Source organism: Rhinolophus hipposideros (assembly GCF_964194185.1).
Source record: "Rhinolophus hipposideros genome assembly, chromosome: 1".
NCBI lineage: Eukaryota > Metazoa > Chordata > Mammalia > Chiroptera > Rhinolophidae > Rhinolophus > Rhinolophus hipposideros.
Genome location: NC_138047.1, coordinates 108,596,401 through 108,622,766, shown reverse-complemented (window position 1 = coordinate 108,622,766; position 26,366 = coordinate 108,596,401). Strand labels below are relative to the sequence as shown.

At 54.6% G+C, this 26,366-nt stretch overlaps 1 protein-coding gene across 5 annotated transcripts; it reads right to left on the bottom strand.

The window, feature by feature from the left end:
• Positions 1–1,288: 1,288 nt before the first annotated feature.
• TRMT44 (tRNA methyltransferase 44 homolog) lies at positions 1,289–24,723 on the bottom strand. 5 transcript variants are annotated; one of them, XM_081077220.1, is made up of 11 exons: positions 24,290–24,723; positions 23,063–23,177; positions 19,840–20,059; positions 18,019–18,087; positions 17,115–17,222; positions 15,784–15,855; positions 11,993–12,099; positions 10,896–11,079; positions 8,943–9,336; positions 6,662–6,778; positions 1,289–2,601 (listed from the first exon to the last, which is right to left on the bottom strand). In XM_081077220.1, the coding sequence occupies exons 3-11, from the start codon at positions 20,008–20,010 to the stop codon at positions 2,267–2,269; spliced, it is 1,557 nt and encodes a 518-aa protein (XP_080933346.1). In that variant the 5' UTR covers positions 20,011–20,059; positions 23,063–23,177; positions 24,290–24,723; the 3' UTR covers positions 1,289–2,266. The 5 variants fall into 5 exon arrangements, with proteins under 5 accessions (XP_080933346.1, XP_080933343.1, XP_080933345.1 ...); XM_081077217.1 differs by having other exon boundaries at positions 19,840–20,030; XM_081077219.1 differs by having other exon boundaries at positions 19,840–20,030; positions 24,120–24,327.
• Positions 24,724–26,366: the final 1,643 nt, after the last annotated feature.

The window sequence follows — 26,366 nt, the reverse complement described above, 5'->3', positions numbered from 1 at the left end:
ATTTTCCAGAGGAAAGGGCATATGAAAAGGCTAAGGAGGAACAAAGTGCAGGGGGCAGCATCCCTCAAACTCAGTCTCCACATACAGTGCCCACAGAGCAAGTTAAAACAGCTGCTGGGTCCCACCTCGGGGCTCTGACCAATCAGCAGGTCTGGGATGGGCCTGAGATTCAGATTTCTAACAAACAACCAGGCGAGACTAAAACCACACAGAGCACCTAAGGTCTGGTGCATTCTGTCCAATGTGTGCGCCACTAGCCACATGTGGCTGTTGAAATCACAAGTACAGACAATGAACACTTCCGTTCCCCAGTGGCAGCAGCCACATTAAGTGGCTAGTGACCAGCAGCTCCCACCCTGGACAGTGCAGACCTGGGACATTTCATCGCCGCAGACAAGGATTTCAGGGGAGTTTGTGCACAGGCTTTGGGGTGCCTCCCTGCGGGTCCCTCCTCCTCAGGACGGCCCCCTCAATTTTTAGGGGTTTTGGCTCCTGAATTGCACAGGTGCGGTCTGTGAGTCCAAAGGGGCCAGGAAAAGAGCCAGAAGTAACCAGAGCAGAGTGTCCAGCCACCACACGCCACAGGGGACACAGCCTGGAATCAAGTCCTGCCAAGTTACGAGGCTGGGGAGAACCCTGGTGACCCATGAAACCCCAGGAAGGCCACCTTAGACGGACCTGTCCCAGGACTGCAAGGACACGAAATAAGGAATTGGAATAAGGGCAAAGCAGAACCAGATCTGCCTTAACAATGCCTCCACCAAATCACAGGGACTCACTGAAAAGGCGCAGCACACAAAGTTCAGCACTCTTCATACGAAGACAAAGAATTCAGGATCTACACGTACCCCCCACAATTTCCAGCCAACGATAACCATATATATATAAGGTCATATGAAGGAACAGGAAAATGTGATCAGTCAAAAGAAAAAAGTCACTAGAAACAAACTCACAGATGACCCAAACGTTGAACTAGCAGAAAAGGACTTTAAACCTGACGGATAATGGCTGAAGAGATGGAGAATTTCACAAGAAATCACTTGTGACAAAAATAAGCAGTGGAAACCCTAGAAGTAAAAACTGTACTATCTGAAACGTAAACACACGTATCACTGAATAGCATCCACAGCAGGTTCGATGTCACAGAAGGGGCTAACGAACTTAGAGACGAGCAGAAACCGTTCAAACTGAGAAGAAAGTTTACAACAACCTCAGTGACCTGGAGGGCGGTGTCAGATGATCTAACACACATACAATTGGAGTTTTCGGAGGCGAGAAGAGGCAGAATAAAGGAGAAAAAAATATTTATGGAATACTGGCTGATTTTTCCCCCAAATTGGATCAAAAACAGTAACCTAGGGATTTACAAAGTTCAGCCAACCCCAACAAGACAAGTAAAAAGAAAACCACACCTTATGCACATTATACAAAACTGCTGAAAACTACAAATGAAAAACAAATTCTTAAAACCAGCCAGAAAGAGTGCCCTGCCTACTGGGGCACCACAGTACGAACCACGGTTAACTTCCTCTGAGACACAGTGGAGCCAGCAGATAACGGAGCAGCGGCCTCAGAGCCGGAGGAAACGCTGCTCGGCTTGGTCCCTCACAACCACCTGAGCTGGTGAGACCCCATCATCCACACGGGACACTAAGGCTCAGAGCTGTGCCTGGTGCGTCCTCGGTGCAGGCCCCAGCCAGGCCACCGTGTCCACAATCTCCTGGCTGTCACCCCCACACGTATGCTACGCTGCCCAAGGTGGCACTGACCTTTGGGTGGGAGGCAGGGTGGTGCTGGGGCCAAGAAACAGTGGGACCTGGACCTCGAAGGCCCAGTGAGACACAGAGAAAGGAATGAGCTTCTTCTCGTCCCTCACAAATGACCCGCGGCCACCCGTCCCACGGAAAACCAAGGGGCCCAGCAGAATCTATCTGGTGCCAACTTTTGTGAAAAGCTGGAAAAATAATTGCAAATAGAAACACATCAGGAGTTTCTCTTCCCCTGGAATCAAAAGAATGACCAGCACCAGTGGGAAGAAGGTCCAGTGGAGGAGGGCGGGAAAGAGGGGGGCTGAGCCCAGGCAGCTGAGTCTGGTGCCGGGAGCTGTCGCAGGCATGGCTGCGCTTCCTCCGTCTGAGCTGTAGGACATTTACGAACTGTCACACTCCGACAAAAAGAAGCTGGACACATTTAAGAGTTTGCTCCTTTAACAGACGAAGCATGCAGATGGGGGTGGGTACGAGCTTCTCCTGTTCATGTACCATGGTTATGTCCCCATGGAAGGCAGAGGGGAGGAGAAGGGAAAGGTCTCAGAAACCATGCAGCCCTGTGGGGCTGGCGCCTGTCTCTCCGCCGGCCCCTTGCATGGCGGAAGCAGCTCGCAGGATCTGCATTTCCTTCTTGGTGGCTGCAGCTCCTCAGGCCCGTGAGCAAACGGGCAGCAGTGTGAAGGCAGGACACAGCCGTCAGGGTGGTGAGTGAAGAACCAGCAGAGGCGGGTTTTGAAAGTCCCCGAGAGCAGTGTGCGCTTGGCCTCCGGGTGCTTTCCCTTCTGACGCTTCTCTTCCCTCCAGTCGCGAATGTGAACGCTCCCATTCAGAACTGCATTTGGGACAGAGAGAAAGACAGCCAGGAAGTCAGCCTGCAAGTCCCGTAGGTCCCCAGGATCTGCGGGCCGCACCGACACGAGCCCAGAGTCCCCGCCAGTCCCAGCCAGCCGCTGCCCAGGGCGACGGGGTGCTGAGGTCTCAAGCAGTGGCCGGCCTGCAGTCCCCACCTGTGGGTGAGTGGTGATGGAGGCACGGGGCCAACAGGGGAGTGTGGAAGGGCTGAGGCCAGCACCACGGGGGTGTGCCGGACCCTGGGAAAGGGTGAAGAGCCCCGTGACTGCAGCCCAGGTTCCGGTGGCAACATCAAAGGTGTGGCCATGGGACAGTGGCTGGGGCAGCACGGGGGTCGGGCTTACGGGAAACCAGGCTGAGGACCTGGGGCGAGGGGTCAGAGCGCTAACAGGGTCCTGATTCGGGGAGGCCGGATGCTGTCCGCACGGTGGCCCTGGTCCTTAGGACATCTCCATGTCACAAAGAGAAAACGAGTAAGGGAGGGACATGCTCCCCCATCTGGGCAGGCAAAGATGGGGGAGCAGGTGGTGGGGTCCCCCACGGCCAGAGCCCCCAAAATATAAATGAGGGTGAGGGTCCGCCGTGGCACTGGGGGAGCGTGGTGGGAGGGACCTGTGCGGCTGGAGGACCCCAGCGGGCCGGGGAGCGGGCTGTGGCCCGGCAGCTGACCAGGCCGCTCTGAGCTGCCCTGAGCCGTAGCTCCACCTCGGCTGACACCTCCGCAGCTCAGGCCTGGCTGTTTCCTTCCGAGAGCCAACAACTCCACGTGAAATGGAGCCAAAGCAACCAAACCCATCCCGGTTTTGCCTGGAAGCTGTAAACCCGCCCGGAGCCTTTGAAAAGGCTCGGGAGAAACAGGAGGCTCATTGAGGCAGCCTGGCTGTGCGACCCCTAAGACTGGGCGTGTGGCTGAAATCGCCACTCCGCTCTCAGGTCCCCTCGTGACAGCGCCCGCCCCTGCAGACTGACGTTTATTGCTTTCCCCTGGAAGCAGAGAAGTGAGCCGCAGAGGCGCCCCACTGCGAGGCCACAATGCGGGGATTCATCCTCACGGGACCAAGAGGCGCCTCCTCGCCGGGCTGTCTCCCCTGAGCTGGCTCCTGCGCTGTCTCCCCCATGCTGCCGCTCAGCCTTCTCCGCCTGAAAGCGAGTCAAGGAACCATCACTGCGCCCACCGGATGTTCCCATGGCAGCACCTCGCGGAGCAGCATGGAATGCCTCGCCCCAGCTGTGGGGAGAAAGCACCTTGGAGGTCAGGCTCCCAGGCTCCCAGTTGTGCACCCCAAAAAGGCGAGGGGCCGCTGATGGCCTGGATGGGCTCATGAGAAATCTGGGGGAGGTCACAGGGGCCAAGCTGGGCATGGAGCGCAGCCTACAGAGGTCACGCCCGGTCCCCTCCTGTCAGGAGAGGCTGGCTGGCAGAGGCAGCTTAACTCCACAGGCAGTTAAGACGATACCTGGCCACACCTTTGGAGCAGTACCTGCAGGGTCAGGGGAAAGGGAGCCAGGATTTCTAAGGCCTTGGAGGGGGGCTAATGACAGAGTGGTGACGCCAGAGCTGAGAGGCAGGGAGCCCTGAGGCTGGCCAGGAAGTGGATGTGCTGCCCTACACCCCCAGGACACAGGGCATCTCTCAGGCACGTGCCAGGCCCAACCCGAGGGGTGTGTGCACGTGCCAGGCCCAAGAGGAAGGCCTAACACCCAGCTCCCGTCCCAGGCAGGCCCGTCCCAGGCACCCTCCAGCCAGCTCACAAGCCAGACCGACCACCCACAGACTCTGCCTGTGCAGAAATGCGTTCCTGGTTGTAATCACAGGAACAGAGGCTCTACCCAAGTTCATTTCCCACCCAGCGTTTCTGATGTCTTCTCCCTCATGTGTGCCCCCGACAGGGCTGTACAGCACACGAAACGTGCCGTCCACCTCCTCCACCGTTTCTGACAACAGATATCACCTTAACGAGTGTCCTGAGGGGCTGAAAAACCTTCCAGAAAATCGGTTTGGACCAAGGATGGTGCTGCATGCTTGGGAGCACTGGTCTGCTCCGTCTCGACCTAGTGGCCAGCCCAGCCCCTCCCCTCGAGGGACACCTCGGGCATGTCACCAACCTCTCTGAGCTCCGTCCCCATCTTCAAGGCCGTAAGCATAGCAACTGACCACTCAGAGCGCGGACGTCCTCACTGAGAGGGCCATCAGCAATACTGGAGATGGTCCACGTTCCTTTACAAAGAACGCTCACAGATAAGGCCCAGCTTCAGTGCATACTTTTTGCACGACTGGAAGCAGACTGTTTATGTGGAGCTCAATCCATGAGCCTCCTACTCAGAAGTGTTTCCAAAAATAAGTGTCCCCCCCCATGTGAACTGCACAGAAAAGCAGTCACACACATGCATATTTATAATGGAAAAAAGATACTATTTCATGAAACCAACCGGAAAAATGTGTTGGGACAAAACAAAAGAAGAGTGGCCCTCCGGCTGCATGACGGTTTCCACCCACTGGGCTCTGGACGCAGAGCGGACCCCAGGCGGCTGTGCCAGCTCAGCGGGAGCAGGAGCCTTCAGTTCCAGAAGGCGGCCCTCCTCCAGCTCTCCAGCCCCTGGGGGCCTGCCCTCCTGCAACCACCCCAAATATGGAGACTCTGGTTCCGTTTACAAAGCTTACCTCCCTCGGAGCAGCAGCATTTATCCAAGTGAAATCAAGTTCATGTGAAAACAAAGCTTAGCTCCACACGGGCAACCAAGCCATCCAAAGACACTGCAGGCGTGCACACCCAGCTCTCCCGTGCACCCATGGGGGGGCAGTGCACACCCAGCTCTCCCGTGCACACATGGGGGGGCAGTGCACACCCAGCTCTCCCGTGCACCCATGGGGGGGCAGTGCACACCCAGCTCTCCCGTGCACACATGGGGGGGGGCAGTGCACACCCAGCTCTCCCGTGCACACATGGGGGGGGCAGTGCACACCCAGCTCTCCCGTGCACACATGGGGGGGGCAGTGCACACCCAGCTCTCCCGTGCACACATGGGGGGGCAGTGCACACCCAGCTCTCCCGTGCACACATGGGGGCAGGGAAGAAACGCTGGCAGCACCCAACCCCTTAGGAAGTTTACAGCCTGAGGGAGTGGACAGCCACGCCTGCATCAGCCATGTGGCCCAGTTGAGGCCTCCTTCCCCACCACCCTACTCAGCAAGAACATAAATGAGAGCGGGGTTCAGCCCAAATCCTGGGGCTCAGGGAGCTGCCCACGTCCCAGACAAGGCCCCAGGGCCCAGTGTGTACACGCACCCCTCGGGCTGGGCCGGCATATCCCCTGGGTGCAGACTGCAATTCTGCGCCTCCAGCTGGCTTCCCTCCCCTCTGGACAGGTGCCCAAGCACCTTCCCTACACAGATCCTGACCAGGCACCTGTCCTGCTGTGCTGGACCCACCCCTGGTGTGCCCTGTCCTGGGACAGGGACCGAGAGGCTGTCATCTCAGCGTGCTCAGGGAGAGCCCTGCCCACAGACCCTGGGACCCAATGGCTTGCCCACCCCTCGCCGTGCAGAGGGTCAGGGGTGCGTGCCCCTACCTGCCCCCCAGGCCATTCACTCATCCCCATGCTGAGCACCACAGTGTGTGTCTGTGGGGGGGCTGTACACCCAGTCCCACCCACAGGGAACTCTTGGTCTAGCTGGGTGGCGATGTGACAAGGCCAGGAAGACGTGTGACAGAAGCACGTGGGCCCGGGGGCGCAGAGGCAGGGCTGGGCAGGGGCAGATGGGAAGGCGGTTTCGTGGAGGAGATGACACCTGGGCTCCCATCAGAGAGGCCGGGACACCAGGTGGGGAGGAAGCAGGGGCCCTGGGGGCATGGGCACAGCGCGTGGTGAGTGACGGCCCCACAGAAACATAAGCGGGCCAGCCAGGCGGGGGGGGACAGAGAGGTTCAGTCCCACAGAAGCTGCGGAGGCAGGTGGAAGGACGGTGGGCGAGGGCGGCGCAGGGAGCGCGTTTCCACCTGTGTGAGAAACAAGCATCCTGAAAAGTTTAATCCACTTACCTTCAAAGACCTGATGGCTGTTTCTCAGCAGCGTCTGCAGGCCACCACACTCGCGCTTCAGCCTCTGCAGGGTCTCCCTGTCCAGCTTATCTGCGACTTCAGACAAGGAAAGGCTCTCTGTGGAAAATGGGGTTTTCCCCCAAACAACAAAATGCTATTACAAACCTATCAAATAGGCACAAAAACAATCCCAGTTCTATAAATTCACACCCTTTCGTACGCCAGCAGGAGGCATCACCAACATTTAACGTAAAGGTCCAGTAACCTAGCACACACCTCACCACAGCCGGAACCACGCGGGCAGCCATCACACGGGGGCGCCCCAAGCTCCCCACCTGCCGGGCCCTGCACCCCATCCTCCCCTCAGGCCGCCCCACCCCCTCCTGCCCGCGAGCCTCCCAGACACAAAGGCTCGGCACCTGTGTGTCCCGGCTGCTGTCAGAGCCCCGCCGGCCCTCCAGGTCTGCCTGAGGACCCAGGAAGTGTAAGGAAAAGTTACGCTGGCCCCCAAAGCCCTGCCCACCCTCCCAGGCCCTGGCCCCATGAGCCCCGTGACGCTGACTCATGCCCTACTCCTGCCCCTCGTCCTGTGGTCTGTGTGTGCCTCTCCCTCTCGCTGGAGCAAGGACCACCTCCGCCCAGTGTCCCCTCAGCCATGCTTTGCAGAGGGCAGACCCCAGGCCTGCAACCAGTTAGGTCCTAAGGACAGGCCCACTCATATGTCATGAATTCCCAGAAACACGGAGGCTCCCGTGCCTGAGGGCAGGCTGGGTAGGGGTCACTAATTCCAGGGACCAAAGAGGACAAGTGCCCGTGGGTGGGGGCAGGTGGCTGAGAGGCAAAGGGCACACCACCTCAGCGGAGCTTCTCCCAGATGGGGGGAGAGGGGACAGCTGGAGCGCCTCCTACCAGCCTTGGACCAGCAGAGACCAACCTGGGGAGGACAGCGCCCCAGCTCCCAGGTATCTCCAATGGGGGGGCAGGCCTGAGAAATGATCGTCAGAGCCCCCCTATCTACCTCTGAGCCGAGAAAAAGAGCCAGGCTTTGCTCACTAAAAGGGTATCCCATGCGAGGCAGACTGGCAGCCCTGTGCTCGACCATTCCCGAAGGCCCCAGCAGAGAAAAGGGCCGTCCTGGAAATGAAAGGTCATACTCCACGTTTTCAGATTCACCCGGAGGTCTCTGGCCTCGCCTGCCTGCCGGCTGTGGGCTCCGTGCTCTGAGGCCACGTAGAAGCCCTCCGCAGCTGGCCTTCCGCTCTGCTCTGGCCCCGCTTCAGCAGAGCACACATAGAAAGTGGGGTAGCCCCCATGGAACACCCCATGGCACCTCGGGACTGTCGGCAATTGCTCAGCACCCGAGCCAGGGCTGAGAGCGGGTCTCCAGAAGCTCCCCTGATCAGCTGCTAACGGGGTCGGCTGATTCCTGGAGAAGGGGTCACACTCGGTGGTGCTGCCACGTCACAAGGACAGAGGTAGAGGGAGAAATGACGACAAACAAGGATGGCAAGACCCACGGCTGAGGCAGACCAGTCTGAGGGCGAAGGAGGACCCACGGCTACGGCCTCTCTGGCCCGTGCCACCCACAGAGCAGCCAGGCGCAGACCCTGACAGCAAAAGGGAGGAGTCCCCAATTTCCTGCAGTGACCCAGTCTCAGAGGCAAGGCTCTGGCTGGGCCCCGAGCAGACAGCTCCACAGCGCCCCCTGGCCGCCGGGAATGGAGCAGGAAGGACACGCGTCTGCCCCGCAGCCTGGGACTCCAACACGCGCGGCAGTTTTAGAAAAAGCACCAAGACTCACAGTTCCACTCCTTGCGGCCTTGACGGCCACTGTTTCAGCACATTGTCCGTCCTATGTGAACAATCACACACGATATCCTCCCTGTTCTCCTGCCTGATTTGGCATTTGGGGGATTTCAGAGAATTATCAAATCAGCACATATATTCTAGGGGACAGCCTCTTTCTGGCCTCCAGTAACCCGTTTTCTGTTTGGATGCTTTCTAGACTGAAGCTGAGTAGCCGCAGACCGAGACCTGAACGTGTCAAGGTGAAGGGCCCGGTGGTAGCACCTGCTCTCAGCCTCCTGCCTGGACGCCGCCGACGTCCCACATGTCCACAGGACATGGAAGGAAACGGAAGAATGAGCTTGCAAGAGCCTGTTACCCCTGTCTCTTTGAAATACATTTAATTAAAAGCGGCCACAGAGTTTTAAGCTGGTTACGAGGGAGACCCAGTCGCTGCCCGAAACCCAGTAAGTGCCGCGGTGACGCAGACAGTTACCTCCTCGGTTCCAAGCCTTCAAACGCCCGCCGGGAGAACTTCTCTGGTTTAACTGCTTTCCACCCAACAACAAATCTGCCACTTGTAGCACCACCTGGTCAACAAAGTCTCGAGGGAGGGCGGCACAATTCCTTACGCGCTCGGCTTTTTCTCGAGGGCGAAACCCAGGCAGCCATAGTCCTTCAGCCTGGACGTCCGGGGCTCCATGGCCGTCAGGACACCCATCGGGACGGTGCGCGGTGCTGGCGGCAGCCGCGGGGGCGGGAGGGGCAGGCGCCCGGGCGGGCGCGCTCCCAGGGCAGCCCCGCCGCCTGTGGATGTACCGTGTCCTCTGGGCCTCCACGGAGGCTTCTCCAGCGGGGGGGTACGTTCTCGACTTCCCAATGAGACAAACCTGCGTTTGAAAAGAGCAGGGTCAGGCTCCTGCAGCATTTGAATGCCCCCCATGAAACTCCCTGGAGTACACGTTGCATGGAAGTGTTAGCTATCTGCCCCGAAAGAAAGCCTTATTTTAAAAACCAACTCCAAGATCAACAACTTAACAGTAAACAACGTAAAGCCTTGAAAACACGCATCGCTAAGACCTCTGTGGGGAGCGAACAAACAGGCAGCAACCCAGGTCCACTCTGCTGAGCGTGCCAGCCACCCTGTTCTCGACACTCTGCTCTGTCAGCCCTCACTTGCCCCACCTCTGCCCCACGCAGACCCTGAGGGTCACCCTAAGAGGGGGCTACAAAAGAACGACATGTCTCTCTGTCAGCCTCGCCAGAGCAAGGGGAGGCGTGAGTACCTCGCAGGGCAGTCGGCTCAGCGGGCACGTGCGGCCCGCACCACTCTCTCCTCCCTCAGACGCAGACACGGAAGCCGCTCTCCCGAGCGGGGCCTGTCCTGTGACGCCGCCATGAGCACTGTACCTCTGCACGTCCTCCCGGGGCACCAACCACAAAGCCAGACAGGCAGTGAAAGAAGGCGAATCTGGTCCCATCAGAGCTGCCCCTTACTCGGCTCCAGCTCTGCCACCTGCGACACACGTGACCGCAGGCGGGTGACTGAGCTTCTCTGTGTGAAGACGCGAACACCTGGCACAAAGTCAGGTGCTGTGTGTGGACACGTACTCCTGCATTTGACCCCAAATCATTCAGTTACAAGGAAACCAAGGCTGGGGGAGGGAAAGGGTCATCTGTGGCTTCTACAAACACCAGTGGAAAGACAACTGCACAAACCAAACTGGGGGGTCCTCACGCCCACCTTCACAACCCAAACTTCAGCAGTTTCCGAAAACCAACTCCAACCTCAGCAGACCACAACGTGCCCAGATCGAGGGCATTTAGAAAACGACAGGAAGGTTGTGAAGCTGAGTCTTAATGCCCATTTCCTGAGCAGTGAGGGCGCCGACAGGGGGGCCGAACCCCGACAGCCCGTGAATGCCCACCACGGGGACGCCTGCCCTCCCCACCTGGCGGAGTCCCGGAGGGTGCAAGCATCAACCTTGACCCAGACCAATTACACTGCCAATCTGAATCAATGAGGCTTTTAATAAAATTTGGAATCGTTCTGAACTTCTGAAACGACCTTTCATGTCAGCCAATTATCAGCGCGTTCAGCCAGACAACACGAGGGTCAAGAATCTCTACACAGGCCAAGCTGACACTACCTCGGGGAGACCCTGTGGGGCCAGTCCCAGTTTCTGGAAAGGAAAGGAAGACTTGGTGATGATCCCTCCAGAGCTGCCTGGAGAAGGAAGTGTCAGAACATCCCCAAAAGAGGCAACCGTACAGAGAAAAGCCCCCTGAACCCCACCAATGACTGAGATGTTGAAATTGGGATAGGGCCCTTCTGGAACATTCATACTTTCACACATCAGGGCCATTATGGTTCTGGGCCAGCCCCTAAGCCTTCCATCTAAACGGCAGCACGTGGCCCGCGGAGAACACGCGAGTGACTGGGACGCACTCGCTTGGTTGAGGGGATCCGAAGGCAGTCCTCCTCCACGTGGAAGCCGCAGGTCTCTCCCACCTCCGTGATGAAATCCAGGTACCCTCGGTACTGCGTCTTCTCACTTTGCCTCCGGTGGTATCTTCCAACGAAATCGAAGAAGCAGCAGGGAAGGACAAAGAAACGGCAGTTGTAGGAAGACCTTCAAACACAATCAACAAGCACAAGATCCAGAAGTCGTGAATCCAGTCAGTGAAGACAATTCAGCAGAAAGCCACGTGGCAATTGCGTTAGCAGGGGAACATACAAATGTTTGCTGCTGGCTCGTTTTAATATAAAAAAATGAAGCACAGCTTTCCCCACTTTAATTTCTAGAAACAATGGAGCACAGTATTATCTTTCCAATACAATATGAATCTCATTACTTTTATAAAAAGTATTTTCCATTGCAGTTACTCTTGTCCACCGTAATCTAAAGCTTTCCGAACTGCACCGAGATTTCAGCTGTGAATCAGAAATTCAGAGGTCGGCCTCACAAAGACTAAGATTTTCTCCCTGACCGCCCTAATTCCTTGAGAGCTAGAACAGCTAGCTCACAAGAACCTGGAAGGAGACCAGCAAACAAAATATTTCAGGGCAGCACGGTAACGTGCGCCTTGAGGGTCTCCTCATACAGAAGCGTAAGCCAAGTCCGACAAAGGTGCGATGTTATCTGCGAAACAAACACTGTTGCAAAGCACCTTTACGTCGACAGATGTGCCCTGTGAAGACAAACTCTCCGGTATCAAAACAAACTTCCAAAAACTGACACATCTTTCAGCACAGGATGTAAGTACTGTAGAAGTAACCAGTTTCCATCAGCACTGTCTGACAGAAGTATGATGGAAACCACATATGCAATTTTAGGTTTTCTAGTACCCATAGTTTAAATAGCAAAACAGGTGGAATTTCTTTTCAATTTAACCCAATACATTCAACATGTTGTCATTTCCACACTTTGAAATAGCTGCATTTCAAGTGCTTGACTGCCACATGCAGCAGGTGGCTCCTGTTTGGGGCAGCGAGGTTTACCCACCCAACACCCCAGCCATTCACCTGCCAACTTGTCTACCTACCTGGCTGCAATGACAGGTATCCATGGTGTTAGTTCATCGGAATGGTTACCAATTAACCAATCAACGTCAGGGAAAAGGGTGCTATCATTTGGTGTGATTGCACTTTCCTAAAAGAGAAACACAAAAACGAGACTAAACATTTGGGAAATAAATGCAGAGCTGCTGAGGCAGCAGCCCGAGTGGGCAGGCAGACGGCCTGCAGGAGCTCGCCATGCTCCCCGCAGGTTCTTAGCCCCTGTGGGCTTCCTGTGTCAATGCTGAAACCGGGACTAGGGGTGAGGAAGTGAACGTGGCTGCCCCCGAGGGCAGGAACTACGAGCAACTTCTAGAGACATCACTAGGGAAACACTTTTCTGAATGCTAATTTCCTTTTGATAATCAAAAGTGTGCTTCATTACAAAACCATGAAAAGGCGCTGCAGGAAAGGGGACACGTGACCAGTTTCATCTGCAGCAGAATACAGGAAGAAGAAACGGCCTTAAGAGTGGGTAAGTGGAAAGCAGCTAGGGCTCCAGTTGACTTAAGTGTATAATATAATGCATCTAACACAACCTCAGACATCCTTCCACCTCTATCTACGAACAGATAAAACACACGAGGAATCTACACATGCAGGCATGCATAATTCTTTGCTATTACTATCTTTTGTGAAAATCCCTGAATTGGCATGTTAACCACTCTGAAAATTTCTGAAGTTAACCTTGAAACAGCTTGCTTTTATGATTTGGGAGCTTTAAACACTCTCTCCTTCCTGCTAAATCAGTAACTAGTACTGAAACCAACAGTCTCAAACAGTGACTCTATTAGTCAAAGTGGCAAGAGAACAGACACTATGTAATTACTCAAAGTCCTCTTAACTTTAAAGTTGATGAATCCCCCAAGAAAGTAGGCAGACGTGTTACTCCTTGATCAAAATAAACGGGAAGACTCACAAAACTGCAATATAAGAGCATCTTGCAGACATGACCTTAATAAAAATAGAATTTAAATTCGATAATCTTTCTGCTTCTTAAATAAGCATATGTGCTTTTATTTACACATACATTGAAATGTTGAAAATAGTATTGCTCAACAGGTATACCCATAATTTAAAAGCAGGAAAAACAAACCTTGATATTTATTCTTTATTCCCACTCATTCTAGATTTAAATTTGCCTACTTGTCTCTTTAAATGGCCTGCATTAATACAAACATCACTTATACTCAGCAATCCCGTAACATTTACAATTATCTCGCCAACAGCATGACGCACAACAAAACCCCACTTGTTTAGGAAAAGTTTTAAATGACATTCTGAGTAGAGCAAACTCACTATTCCTATTCCATAGATAGCTCCACAATTAAGACACTCTGTGATCCCCACACTACTGTTACTAAAAACAGGTGTCTTTTCTTAACAGTTCCTTGCTTAGAATCAAATGAGGTTTTTGAAAGGAAGGACCATGCTGTACCCCATGCGTGGCCTCTGAACGTCCAGAAAGCCCATTCCTGGAAGGGCCTCGTTTCCGAGGCACCACCCAACCACCGCGCTAGTTTTGGGCCGCTCTTCTAAAGCAGGAGGCGTCACAGAAGGTGGCCAGGCCTCACCTCCCATTTAACACTAGAATAAGTAGAATCTCCAAGCTCTGAGATGGAAGGTCCAGGTGTAATGAGACACCATACACAAGACTAGAACACGACCTCCTCTTAGCAGAGGAGTCTGAGGCAGGCCACGGGGGACCTCAAACACAGGACTAGAACCTTCCACCCCTTCTGCCAGCTCAGCTGGGGTCACCACTGGAACACAGGGCTTATTCAAGTACTGTCTGAACCTCTTCCCAAAGACATTCTTTTGTTTTTTTCAGCTGTGGACACAGGGGATTTTGAAACCAATCACGTTCCTCCTGTACCTTTGATCATTAACCTCGTGCCTAAATTAGACCCTTTTTCTAACTGTGTGAGAATACATGGTCTGCGTGCTATCAGCAGCCTTCCCTAGACATTGCCTGCTTCCCGACATTCTTCAGACCGGAGAGCTTAAAATGTTTTATTACAATGCATGACTACGTAAGCAAATGCAAATCCTTAACGCATAAAACAGCATCAATACAGAATGGGAAAAAAGGCAAATAAAGAGACGTCAGGCCGCTGCGATGAACTTCCCTTCAATTTGAAAAAAAATAAATTGCAACATACTTCTCAACTTTAAAAGCAAGTGAAACAGAGAGAATACAAAAATAGTGTCAAAAAATTTATTTTCCATTTACAGATGAAATGACATGCCCGAGATCTGTTTCAGAATAACAGTGGGGCTAACGGTGGGGGCGGTGAGATAAATGAAGAGTCGCTGAAGCTGACTGATGAGTTTCGGGGGTTTGTTATGCTCTTCTCTCTACTTTTGTACAGTCAGGCATCGTTTAACGACAGGAAAAGTTCTGAGAAGTGCATCGTGAGGCGATTTCGGATTCTGCCGTTATGCGAACCTCACAGAGTGACGCACACACCCAGGTGGTACAGCCTATCACTCACCTAGGCCGTGTGTACCGCCTGCGGCTCCTGGCTACCGGCCTGTATAGCATGTTACCATGTGAAACAACATAAGATTAAATCAAGCACAAAAGATGCGATCAGGAGACGCAGTAAAGTGCTCGCTTCGGCAGCACATACACTAAGAGACGCAGTAAACATGAGATGTACGCGGCCGCTGCCGGCGTAAACGGCATACTGTTCTACAGCAAACTTTTAAGTAGACAGCACACTCTCAGACAGTGACAGTAGCATGCCGTTCGTTATGAGGTATTACTCACTGTACGTAACTGTACTGCTACACCTTCGACTGGCAGGCAGTGGGTCTGTCTACTGCAGTGCCCTCACAAACATGTGAAGGACGCTTTGTGCTGTGCCATTACCCCAGCTACATCACTGGGTGACAGGCACTTTTCAGTCCCATTATGATCGTACGGGACCAAGGTCGCACACATGGTCTGTCGCTGACAGAAATGCCGTTATGTGGCACCCGGCTGCATTCCTGCCAGTCTCCATCGTGAAAAGTAAGCGTCTCCTCATTTCTCAGGTCAGCATCCTGCCCCTGGCGGATGAGAACCGGCGGCCCCGCCACCCGTGCATTTCGTCCAGGACCAGGGTCCTGAGACACTGGCAGTGGAAAGGGCGCCCCAGAGCTGAGTACGGGGCCGCACTGCTGAGCGCAGACTGGCTTGGGGGCCTCGACTAGAGACCAGCCTGTAAACACATGACACCAGACCTGCTGTAGGAGTGCTGCTGAGGTGGCCGATCATTTCCTCCCTTTGGGACACATTCCTCTCTGATGGGCACCAGGACAGGCTGCTCTGAACCGAGGCTGGAGGGGCCTGGGTCCACGGTCCTGGGCTGAGACCAGGCTCAGAACGAATGTGCTGTGCGTCTCAGTAGCTCGCCTGGCCCGACTCCACAGCATCTGCACGCCTGCGGCCCAGCCCCACCCAGCTCCACCCTCCTTCACTCGCCTCCTCACCAACTTGCCCTCCGCCCCAAGGCAGCACCGAGCACCCACAGAAGGTACCCACCACCCACGGATGGCCCGCAGCAGGCCCACGGGAGGAGACGGCTCCTCCGGCTGCAGAGCTCAGCTCCCTTCTTTCCATTTAACAGGAAGGCTTTGAAAAGCCTAAAGGTTCATCCTTTCGCTAAATGTCAGATTAACGTGCATTGTTATGTGACCATTTCTGATCGGCCTACACAGAAACACACTCGGTGAAACAACTGTCACCAGGGGATAACGACGCAGGGACCGAGTGAACGGACAAAGCCAGTACCTCTAGGCGAGTCTGTGGCCCATACATGTCCCAGATTTTCCTTCTTCGAATATCGATCCCTCTGCCTGGGTGCTGCAATAATTTCAGAAACCGGAGGTTAAGTCCAGTGCATCATAACACATTAGCAAGAACCAATGAAACTCTGCAGGGACCTCCCGCAGTGGAAAGTACAGACGCCCTTAGCACGCACGGAGGGCACGAGAAGAGCTCTCAGCCACTTCAGACAGACACGCTCTGTGCTCCCCGCTCGCAAGGCCCAGACAAGACGTGCCCCACCCTCTGACAGCCACAAGTCTTCACGAAGGGAAACGGAGTCCAGGTGTGGGGACGTCTCCGTGGCCGGAGCCCCAGGAACCGTGCCTGGAAAGGGAGCTGGCTCTCTCAGCTGTCAGGTGCCGATCTCAGGCACAGCTCCTCTCCCAGCTCACGAGACAAGTCTCGTCCTTCTCCCCCAGGACACCACGACCACCTTGTTAGCTCTCACAGGGAACCGTATTTCTTTCACAATACCCTCCCCCCATCTCTGTCTCCACCTACCAGCTTCCATGCACCACCTGATGTGCTAACCCACACCTGTTTACAAGTATTACACACCCACTCTTTTGTGAAGCAATTCAAAAAGTACGCTGGGACAGGCCCACTCCAAGCTCCCCGAGAGGACAAGTCCATCTGTGCAACAGACAGAATGCCACCGTCGGAAGAGAACCAGCCTTGGGCAGCACCGGGCTTCCAATCCCAGCTGTGACCCTCAAGTGTGAAGCTGCTGAGCCCGTTCGCTCGGCCAGATGCCGAGGGGACCGTGCCAACACACTGGGTTCTCCGGGAAGGCTGGATGACGGCGGGAAGCTGGGGGCTGGGCACCGCCAGCCCGCCCTGCCTGCACTGCTCTCAGCTCATGCTGCCCTCACGTCACCGATCCAGAAAATGGTTTCAGTTTTATGTTGTGGGGTGTGTGCACGTGACTGCCCTCCGAACTAGAACTTACGTTTCTTGAGGGCACGCTGCACCTTATTGTTTAGTCTCCTCTAGTGCCTTGAAACGGTGGGTTTTCCAAAAAGATCTGACATACACGCTGTTTGAAGCCTGTCGTTTTATAGGCGCTCCTGGCGTGTCCCTGAGAAGCCCTTTCAGTCTAATGAGACTGCTCTTTCCCTCGTTTTACAAGCAGACTGTTCTGCAAAGCAACAGTCTACAACCAGTCACTATTCCGATAGCCAGGCCGACTCCGAACCCAGATCGTACCAGTGGATGGAAAAAGTTCAGCGAACCTTGTGCTAGACTTGCAGACACTCTAGAAAAGGCACGAGAAAGGGCCGTGAGCCCTGCTTTACCCCCTCACTGCTCAGCATGTGCACCAGGAGGCCATTTCCGCACCCCAAGTCCACAAAGGACTGCTTAGCTGTCACTCCTCGCTTGGCTCTCTCGTCTTCCCATAAAACCTAAATGAGTAGAACAAAACAAAGTCAGTTTGTAATTTGCTCTAGCCCAGAATTCTTCAGACGCAAGCCCACATGGGACTACAGCGCGCACTCTCAGAACGGGCTTCTGCGCAGGTGAGCAGAGGGCGGCTGCAACTGGCCCACGGCTTGTCTGAGGCTGCATGGCGCAGCCTCGCTTTCTCCTTCCATCAAGATGCCACATTCAAGTGGTCATCTCTGGGCAAGAGCTTTAAATATTATTGTCAGTTTCCTGCTGCTTTCTCTGTATTCTTCACGTTTTGTATACATTGATAATCAAAACAAAATAATGCTATGTCTTAAAAAAAGGACCAAGAGAATTACAGTTGAAAGGAAATTGAAAAATACCTAAACTAAACATTTTATAGATCAGAAAATCAAGACTGCCGAGTTAAAGGGCACGCCCAAATGGAGGTGGTCTAGCAAGCTCGCTAAGGACAGATCCACGGCTAGAAACCCCGTGTGTAGGGTTGGAGGCAGTGTGAGCGTCAGATGGCTGCCATCAGTGGTTCCCCAAACCAGCAAGCATCCCCATGCCGACTATGAGTGATGAAAGGACAGTACAGCTTGAATCCCTCGTCAAGTTTCACAATTCACACTTGCTCAACACTCAGGCGAGGGCACCCTGTGACGTAAAAAGCCATCACGTGTGGAACCAACTGTGGCAAACAGAGGTACACACACCTGGGTCATGGCCCCCACAGGTGTCGCCCACGCCCAGCAGCACCACGGAAGCCGCCTGCCCCCACCCCACAGGGCTCCGATGACACGCGCTTACCAGCAGGTAGGCAGCAATTGCCGCGTCTTCATACACAAACTTCTCAGGGTCGGTCACCTCGGGCCACACCTGCAAGGTTTTCAAGAGCGTATGAAAGTTGTTCTCCCATCTGCCCCCGTTTCACAATGAAGTATCTTCAGAAGGCATAAGCCAAGCTGGACTAATAATGCGATAAAGTTTAAAAAAAAAAAAAAGGCTCGTTCTAAAGGCAGGAATTTGGTCTCTTACAGTAAGGTCTGCATAGACTTTTTTCCTATCTGTGTAACAGGACACGTCAAAAGCAACACAGTCCAAGGCAAGATTTTACAACAAGGACCGTGTATATAGGTACTTAACGAGGCGACTGCTCATCACAGGCAAACACCCGGCTACACCAGCCTGGCCATTTATAGATGAGGACAATGACCAGGGAAATGGGGCTGGGGAGCAAAGGGACAGGGGACAGGACGCCCGCACGCCACCTTCTGGTCACCTGTCAGTCACCTGTCAGTCCCACTATCCGCTGTTTTGTCCCCGTATCCCTGTCCGTAAAGCACGGACACAGCCTTAACTACCACGCAGGATGACTGTCAGGTGCTCTGAAAACTGTGACATGCTGGCCGTGCAAGTGTGAGGTCACTATGCAAACCACTAACGTGCACAGCCGGCATCTGGCAGAAGAGACACCAAAGCCCAGTGATACACGTTCACATGTGTTTCCTGTCACCGCGGGCCAGACAGTTCAAACCAACCACCTCACAACTGTAAAAGCTGGAAGAATATAAAAGTCCCTTCTTGAAGGTTCTGAATAGTTAAGACAATAAAGGACGACTAGGCCAGGGTCTGGGAGAGACAGGGAGCCCCAGGACCTCCACACGCTTGAGCGGGAATGAAGGGTTACTGTTGCTGCGACTTTTGGGGGTGCCTGGTTACACAGCAATAGGTGATAAAATACAGTGACGTGGTAAATCGTGGTTACTTCTAGGAGGGAGGGAGATGGGAACGAGGAAGACTACAAAAGAACTGCAACTGTTAATTAGGTTTCATTTCTTAAGCTGGGTGTGAATACACACGTTTGTTACCTTTTTACATCTTAGAAAGTCAAGAAAGTTATATCCCTTTTTTGGAAATATATATGCCCCCCTTCTACCCTTCCACTCTGTTCAAGCTGTCATTGTTTCTCAGTCTAGTTGTATAGGACGCAGCTCCCTGGCCCACGCTGGTGTTAAGAGCTTTGCGCTCCCCCCGGCTGAGGCAGTCGGTCAGCAGCTCACGGCAGCTGTCGCCGGCTGCTGGCCACTCACGCTGACCACCAGCCACTCACCGCAGCCCAGCTCCAGGTCGAGCTGGTGTTCACAGTCTTAGCTGTAGAGGGCGCAGCTCACTGGCCCAGGTGGGAATCGGACAGGCGACCTCAGTGTTAGGAGCACAGCGCTCCAACCACTTGAGCCACCGTGCTGGCCTGGAAGTATGTTCTTTCGTACTTTGATTTTTCATATATTTTAAAATATCTTTAAGTTCATACCAAAGCATGATAATTTAGTAACTAATTTAATCTTCAATTATCTTAAATATTCCTGTTTTCTCTTGAAAAATAATCAGTATTATGCAAAAATAAATAAATTCTTTTCCATAACACACCTGCCAACGTTTTTGTGGTTTGTATCTCTAAGTATGTCACACAGCAGCACAGCCACGAGTGACCCGAAGTGGGTACACTGACTTAATGCCCGCATATGTAGAAAACTAGAGGGCATACAGGAAAAGCCATTTAACCTGGCACCGTTTGGTCATGTGACCTCATTTATGTGGAGGGGTCACAGATGCTTCCCCCAGAATTACCTTGACCATGTCCTTGTACTTCTCTTTCAGCTCCTGATAGGCCTTGCTGTACTTCACAATGGAAATGAGGGATAGGGTGCTTTTAAACGCACTCTGCCTGTTCTCCACAGACCACCTGGCCAGCTTGGCCAGCAGCTCGCCTGCAAGCCACGTGAGTTTGGGGTAAACCATTCCATCTGAATGCCATCTTTCTGGACAGAAAATTAAAACAGATATGAACCTTTAAAAATAAGAAAAACATGAATGAGTAGAGCTGGTTTTAATTCTTATTTTTAAATTACACACTTATCTACTACCAAAACGAGAGAGAAGACAGCTACAATTACAAAATAGTTTATCCAAAACACAAAACAAGCTGAACTCGTACAGAATTTTCATCTAACAGAGAAAAACACATTTAAAAAGCAGAAAGAATTTCTCTTCTCTTGCAAACGCTGTTAAGAAAGCATCACGCACCCTATGAAGCCCAGCAGAAGGAAGAATTAAAATGACCATCTACCTCAGACCCACTAACTGGTCCGGTTCTAAAATGCCTATGGATTTTCCTAACATTTCTCTTCTTTATACATTTTCATATGTGCAACTCACATGTGAGTTTGCTGGTTCACCAATCATTTACTGGACAGAAAGATGAGTGCTCAGGCACAAAGCTAAGGACCCACACGAGTCCCCGCGCAGTGTGCAGTTCGTTGGGCTCCTGTACCTTCTGCCACCAGAACGGGGTGAGGCTGTGGCTCCCGCCTGCGCCGCATGCTCAGCGTCCCAGCTCCCCGCAGCACCTGACCCATGGCAGGCGCTCACGACCCGGGGCCCAGTGGGCCCAGATCACGACAATACCCTCTGAGGCCGCAATTCGGGCAGCACGGTGAGGGGAGAGCGCATCGTTTGTGGGGCGACAAAAAAGAGGAGGTGTTCAAGGGGAGCCCCGACACAAGCAGAAGCACAGGCGGCTGGAGGAGAGAGGCAGAGCTGGGGACAGGCACAGGGGACAAGGAAAAGGGGTCTGTCGGGGTGGCAAGAGCTATGACTGTCAGGCTTCTTATCACCACGTGCACCAGAGAAACACGACTCACTCCCAGAAGTGACAGCACTGAGTCTGCAGGAGAGACACACCGAGGGAGGTCACAGTGCAGGAAGGGCCTGGGCGACACGCTGGACGCTCACCTCCCCCGTCCCTTCACCTCAGAAGCTCTTGCTGGGGCTGACGTACTTCGGTGGGCCTCTCCCCTGCTCTTCCTGGGCCTCACGCTTTCTCCAGGTGTCCGCAGAGGTCCCACACCTACTCCCTCATCCACTCAGGCCTGTCTTTGGATGTCCCCATCTCGGAGGCCTTCCCCGCCCACTCTACATATGCTGGCACACCACCACCTTTGCTAACGAGGGGCAATGGGAACGGAGACCGGTTTACCTTTTCTTTCTCGGCGCAGTACTTAGCACTACCTGGTACCAGAGAGTATGTTCATGTGTCTCCCCCACAAGACATGCTCACCACTGTCCCCCAGGGCTGAGCACATGGTGGGCACATTTAACACTGCTGAGACGGCAGCCCATCAAACGCCCATTTAATTCATGTGTGCTCCCCAAAGTATGACCAGTGCTCACAGGAATGAGTGACAGCTGCCCAGTGGGGCAACGATAGGAAATGCCAACCTGAAAAGATGGGGGGCTGCCAGCTGAGCCGTCAGTAACTCATCAGAGAGAGCCTGCTACGGCCAGGCCTGGCTACAAGCATCGCCACGTACGTCCCTGAGCACCTAATAGCTTGGCGTCGGCACCCAGCCAAGTGACCACACAGGTGAACATGGAGCCTGCTCTCACTCCCCACTTTCAGAAAGGAGCACGCTGAGAGAAAAGGGCTTTGGGACAAGGTCCCTTGGGCAACCACTTGATAATTCTCAAGAGGCATCACCTGGGTAGCCCCTAAGAATTCCCATCAAGCTTCTAAGCCTGCAACGGATCCCTATGAAGCCCCGCCCAGTGTCCTCAGAGGCTTATTAAACCCATTTCACAGGTGTGACAACCATGGAGACTATGTACCCAAGATCACACTGCTAGTGGGGAAACCCAGGTCTATCTGACCCCAAACCAAGCTCCTCCCACTGTACCCCTCTGCCTTCTACAAAACCTTGTGCGAAGCCCATTCTGCTTAAACAGACACATTCCCTAAGGCTGTTCTGGAAAGTACAAACCAGATGTGGCTTTCAGGAAAACATCAGCAGAAGGGTAAAGAGTGCATTTACCCTTCCTCACACTTTTTCATTTAAAAAATACCTATTGGAATTAAAACAAATCTCACACTTTCTGTACAGGCCCAAACACCATATGCGACAAAGGGAGCTCATTAAACTGCTGCTTTTATACTAAGCATTATTAAATACCCATTACATCTAGACAAAATAGAGCCTCAGCAGGAAATCAAAAGGAAGCTGGCAATTACTCCATCACCAAGTTGTGAGAAATAGCAAAATGATAAAGGGATTGAGTTCATCTGATTTCAGGGCTAAACTAGGTGCTATAATACTAACTGTGGGAACAGAGCCCCAAAAAGCAGTTTCCAGGCTCTCGGCCTCACATAGAAAGGTGCTGGCTCGGGTAGTAAATGGCCATCAACTGTGATCAGATGGCCAGCAGCTGTGGCTAGTTGGCCGTCAGCTGTAACCCGTAAGCCATTGGCCACTGATATAACTGCTGTGGCTACGTTAGCAGAGAGAGAGAGTGGGGGCTAGCGAGAAGATGGTGGCTGGCAAGCGCGGACTGCTGTTAGGATGGCGGGTTGCTGATTATGTAGATCCTGCTTCCTGTGTCTCCAACCCAGCCACCAGCGAGAATATATTGGTTTGACTCCCCTATCTATGGCTCCGTGGGTGTTCCTGTTTGGCCTCACCGTGTCCTGCGTTCTTATGTGGGGAGCAGGACCACCCTGCGGATGCCTTGTGTGACAAATGGCGCAGCGAGCAGGGTCCCCTGCGCGACACTAACCCTCAAGGCTGCATGGAAAGCAGAGACTCCAGCCTCCAGCCAGGCTGTGACCAGAGACGCAGGCCAGGCACCAGTGACAACAAAGACGTGTCCTGCCAACACCAGCTACAAGGCACCTTCCACAAACCCTAACTGCCCGACAGGGTCCCTTTAGCTCTTCAGTGGCCCCAAACCATGCAGTCGCCTAAAGAAATCATCAACTGATCCCATAACACATTGAAAGAGGAATCAGTTATCTACTTACCATTCCTCTTTGACGTGACTGAGCTGAATTTGATACACATTGCTGACCTTCACCTTTAAATTCCCTTTGTCGTCTTCTTCCAAAGGTAAAAAAGTTACAGTCCCATTGAGCACATCTGGCGAAAGAAACAAAGACGGTAAGTGAGTGAAAGCTGCTCAGCTCAGGGTCTTCCGAGTAGAAACGGCTCAGGCTTAGTTGCCCGGACGCCCTCGCCGTCCCGCTCCGCTGGTCCCCCGACACTGAAACGCAGTGACATCAGTGTCCGGGCTGGCGGGTCACAGCGGACGGGCGCCAGCGGCGTCCCCCCCCCCAGGCCGAGCGCCCGGCCCGCCCCGCCCCCTGGACCTCAGTGCGTCCTGTGCCGAGTTTCTCTTCGTGACCACGTCCAGCCAGGCTCCCGGCACCTCTGTCCACGGGCGTCCACACGGGCCCACAGACACGTGAACAACACGAGCACGGGTCCCGCAGCCCAAGGCCAGGCCCGGAAGGGCTGAGAAGGCTCGAGGCCGCCGCCCTGCCCTCGGGACGCGCGTCCCGGCCTCGGCGAGGGGAGCGATCCGCGTCCCGCAGCGCAGGGGGCCGCACACGGACGCTCCTCCCCCGGCCCGCCCCACGCGCCCCACGCGCCCCACTCCGTCGCTCCCCGGCCCCGGCGCGCACGGGAGTCCGCTTCACGCCGCCCGCGCGTCCCTCTGACACCCCCCCGCCTGACACCCCCCCCCGGCCGACCCCCTCCTCACCGCGCACGACCACGTCTCTCCCGGGCGCGGGAGGCGGGCGCCGCGCGCTCCGCTTGGGGACCACGGTCCTGAGGACCAGGTGGAGCTCGCGCGGCGCCTCCGGCTGCGGCCCCGAGCCCGTGAGCAAGGCGCGCACGTCCCGACTGTCGCGGGCACGGCCGCGGGAGACTTCGTCCCAGAGGGCGTCCAGGTCCGCGGCTGCGAGGCCGTCCTCCCCGACTCCCGCCCGGCCGGGCTGCCCGGGGGGCCCCGCGCGCGGAGGCGCCGCGGCCGCTTCCCCCTCGTCCTCCGCGGGCTGCTCGGGGCCTGCGCTCCACCTGCGGCCGCGGGCCTCGCTCCGGGGCAGGACGGCTCTCCGCCGGCTCTCCAGGCGGACGCCACACAGCCGCTTGTTGGCCACCTGCGGCCTCTCCAGCCACACGGCCGCCGCCGCCCAGAAGCCGCCCGGGAGCAGCGCCCCGGGGTCGCGCACAGCGACCCTGCCCACCTCCGCCATGCTCTGCCCGCGCCGAGAGCCTCGCAGCGACGGCTGTGATGACGCAAGGCGCGCCGTGATGACGCAGCGGCGCACAGTGGTGACGGCAGGGGGCGGGGCGCCGGGACCGGAAATGAGTGGGCGAGGAGGGGCGGCCTGCGCTTCCCTCCTGGGATGCGCTGGCGGGTTCCGCTGCGGAGTTTTGCTCTCTACTGTCTGGGGATCCGCGCCAGGCGTGTTGGTTCCTCCGAGGAACGCGATCCGAGCTGAGCTTGGTAGAATCCCGCGGGTGGCGTGTTTATGGAATCACGGTCCTTCCTGCATCCGCCCTCTGATTGTCTCCAGTAGTGAGGATCCACGGCCCGGAGCCCGCGTTCGGGGACGTTCAGGGTTACGCCCCGTGCAAGCTCCCGTCTCCACTTCGCTCTGGTGCCTCCTCGTGTGGCGGTTACAGGGCGCGTTCCTGTGTGCTTCTTACGACGGGTGACGTCAGCCGTCACCTACGTGACGTCACCTACGTGACGTCACCTACGTGTCCCCAGAGGAACAGGGGCCGGTGGGCACTGCCAGTTTCGGCCAACGTCGCCAGCACTGTCTGCAGAATCTAGTGGTGTCCCCAAACCCTCAGAGATTTGACTTTTTTTTAAATATATATTTTTTTGTACTTGAGTCCTCAGTTGGGACTTTGCCATTCGCTAGAGGGTCTCTGTCGGAATCAAAAAGAAATGAAAACCAACTCGGATCCTGTGACGTAAGACAAGAACACGGGCCAGACGTCTGGCATTAGGTGCAAGACGAGCGAGCGGGGACCGCGGAGGCACTTCCGCCGGGTCAGCCTTTGACGCTGTGGTCGCCCTGCCTGCTCCGTGTGTTGCCCTAAATCACCACAAACCGGTGCCTTAAAACCACAAAGGTCTTCTCCCCGGTTCTGCAGGCTCTGAATCTGCTCCTGCCTCCGATTCTGACGGCGTCGGCGGTCCTCAGCTTCTCTGGCTCGTGGCCGGACTCCAGCCGCTGCCTCCGTGGCCACGTGGCCTTTTCCTGGTTCTCTGTCTCTTCTGCAAACAGCCTACTTCCAAACAAGGGTGTGTAATGACTTAGACGTGTCTGTGGGGAGGGCGTCACTCACCCCCCAATACTGTCCAATGGGGTTAGCGCTGTCGGGGGAGCCGAGGTTAATAATTAGGAACATGACTGTTTGCTAACTGGGGGGGGCACCTGGGCTAAGCATGAGAGAGCAGGACTGAATTAGATCCTGCCCTTGAGAAACCTTCAGCCAATAGCCCAGGCAGATAGGTAAACAGGACAATGATCACGGAACATGAAAAGTACAAGGCAGTGAAGACATGGAGAGGGCTCAGAAATTGCAGACAGGGCCGCCCGGTGGCTCAGGCGGTGGGAGCTCCGTGCTCCTGACTCCGAGGCTGCCGGTTCTGTTCCCACATGGGCCAGTGGGCTCTCAACCACAAGGCTGCTGGTTGGACTCGACTCCCGCAGGGGACGGTGGGCTGCGCCCCCTGCAATTAGCAACAGCAACTGGACCTGGAGCTGAGCTGCGCCCTCCACGGCTGGGACTGAAGGGACAACAACTTGACTTGGAAAAAGGCCTGGAAGTACACACTGTTCCCCAATAAAGTCCTGTTCCCCTTCCCCAAAAAGAAATAAAATGCTTATTTTTTAAAAAAATTACAGACAGAGGCAAATTGTTACTCTCTAAGTCTCCTTCTATCTCAAAAGAATTGTTGTGAAAGGAGGACGAGGTGACCACTGAGTGAAGTAGAACTAACACTGTAAAAAAAGGAAAAAATCTGCAAGGGAGTCCTGACTTCAGAACACCTGGCTGTCTAAACAAAGAGCACAGAACAAAACAAAATAGTTTCCAAAAGTAGAGTAATTTCTTCACAGTGGAACAAAACGAGTCCTTCTCCCATATTCTCTGCAAAAAGCAACACATATCTGCAATCGGTGTTACTGCAACCAGGAGCAATGTTTCATTAGGGCATTTGCCACTTACAGGAGAAGCTTCGTTGACTTAGGGGACTGGTGTTAGACTGGGCTTTCTGCTTATTTTAGTTGCTCTGAGGATGCA

Bases quoted from the DNA above. Each gene is read 5' to 3' on its own strand.
- TRMT44 (XM_081077216.1), bottom strand. From the start codon at position 24,298: ATGGCGGAGGTGGGCAGGGTCGCTGTGCGCGACCCCGGGGCGCTGCTC. The intron at 15,856-17,114 runs GTAAAGCAGGGC...AAATTATTGCAG, and splicing joins ACATGCTGAGCAGTGAGGGG to CACCCAGGCAGAGGGATCGA. The intron at 6,779-8,942 runs GTAACTGTCTGC...CATTTTCCACAG, and splicing joins GAAGGCTTGGAACCGAGGAG to AGAGCCTTTCCTTGTCTGAA.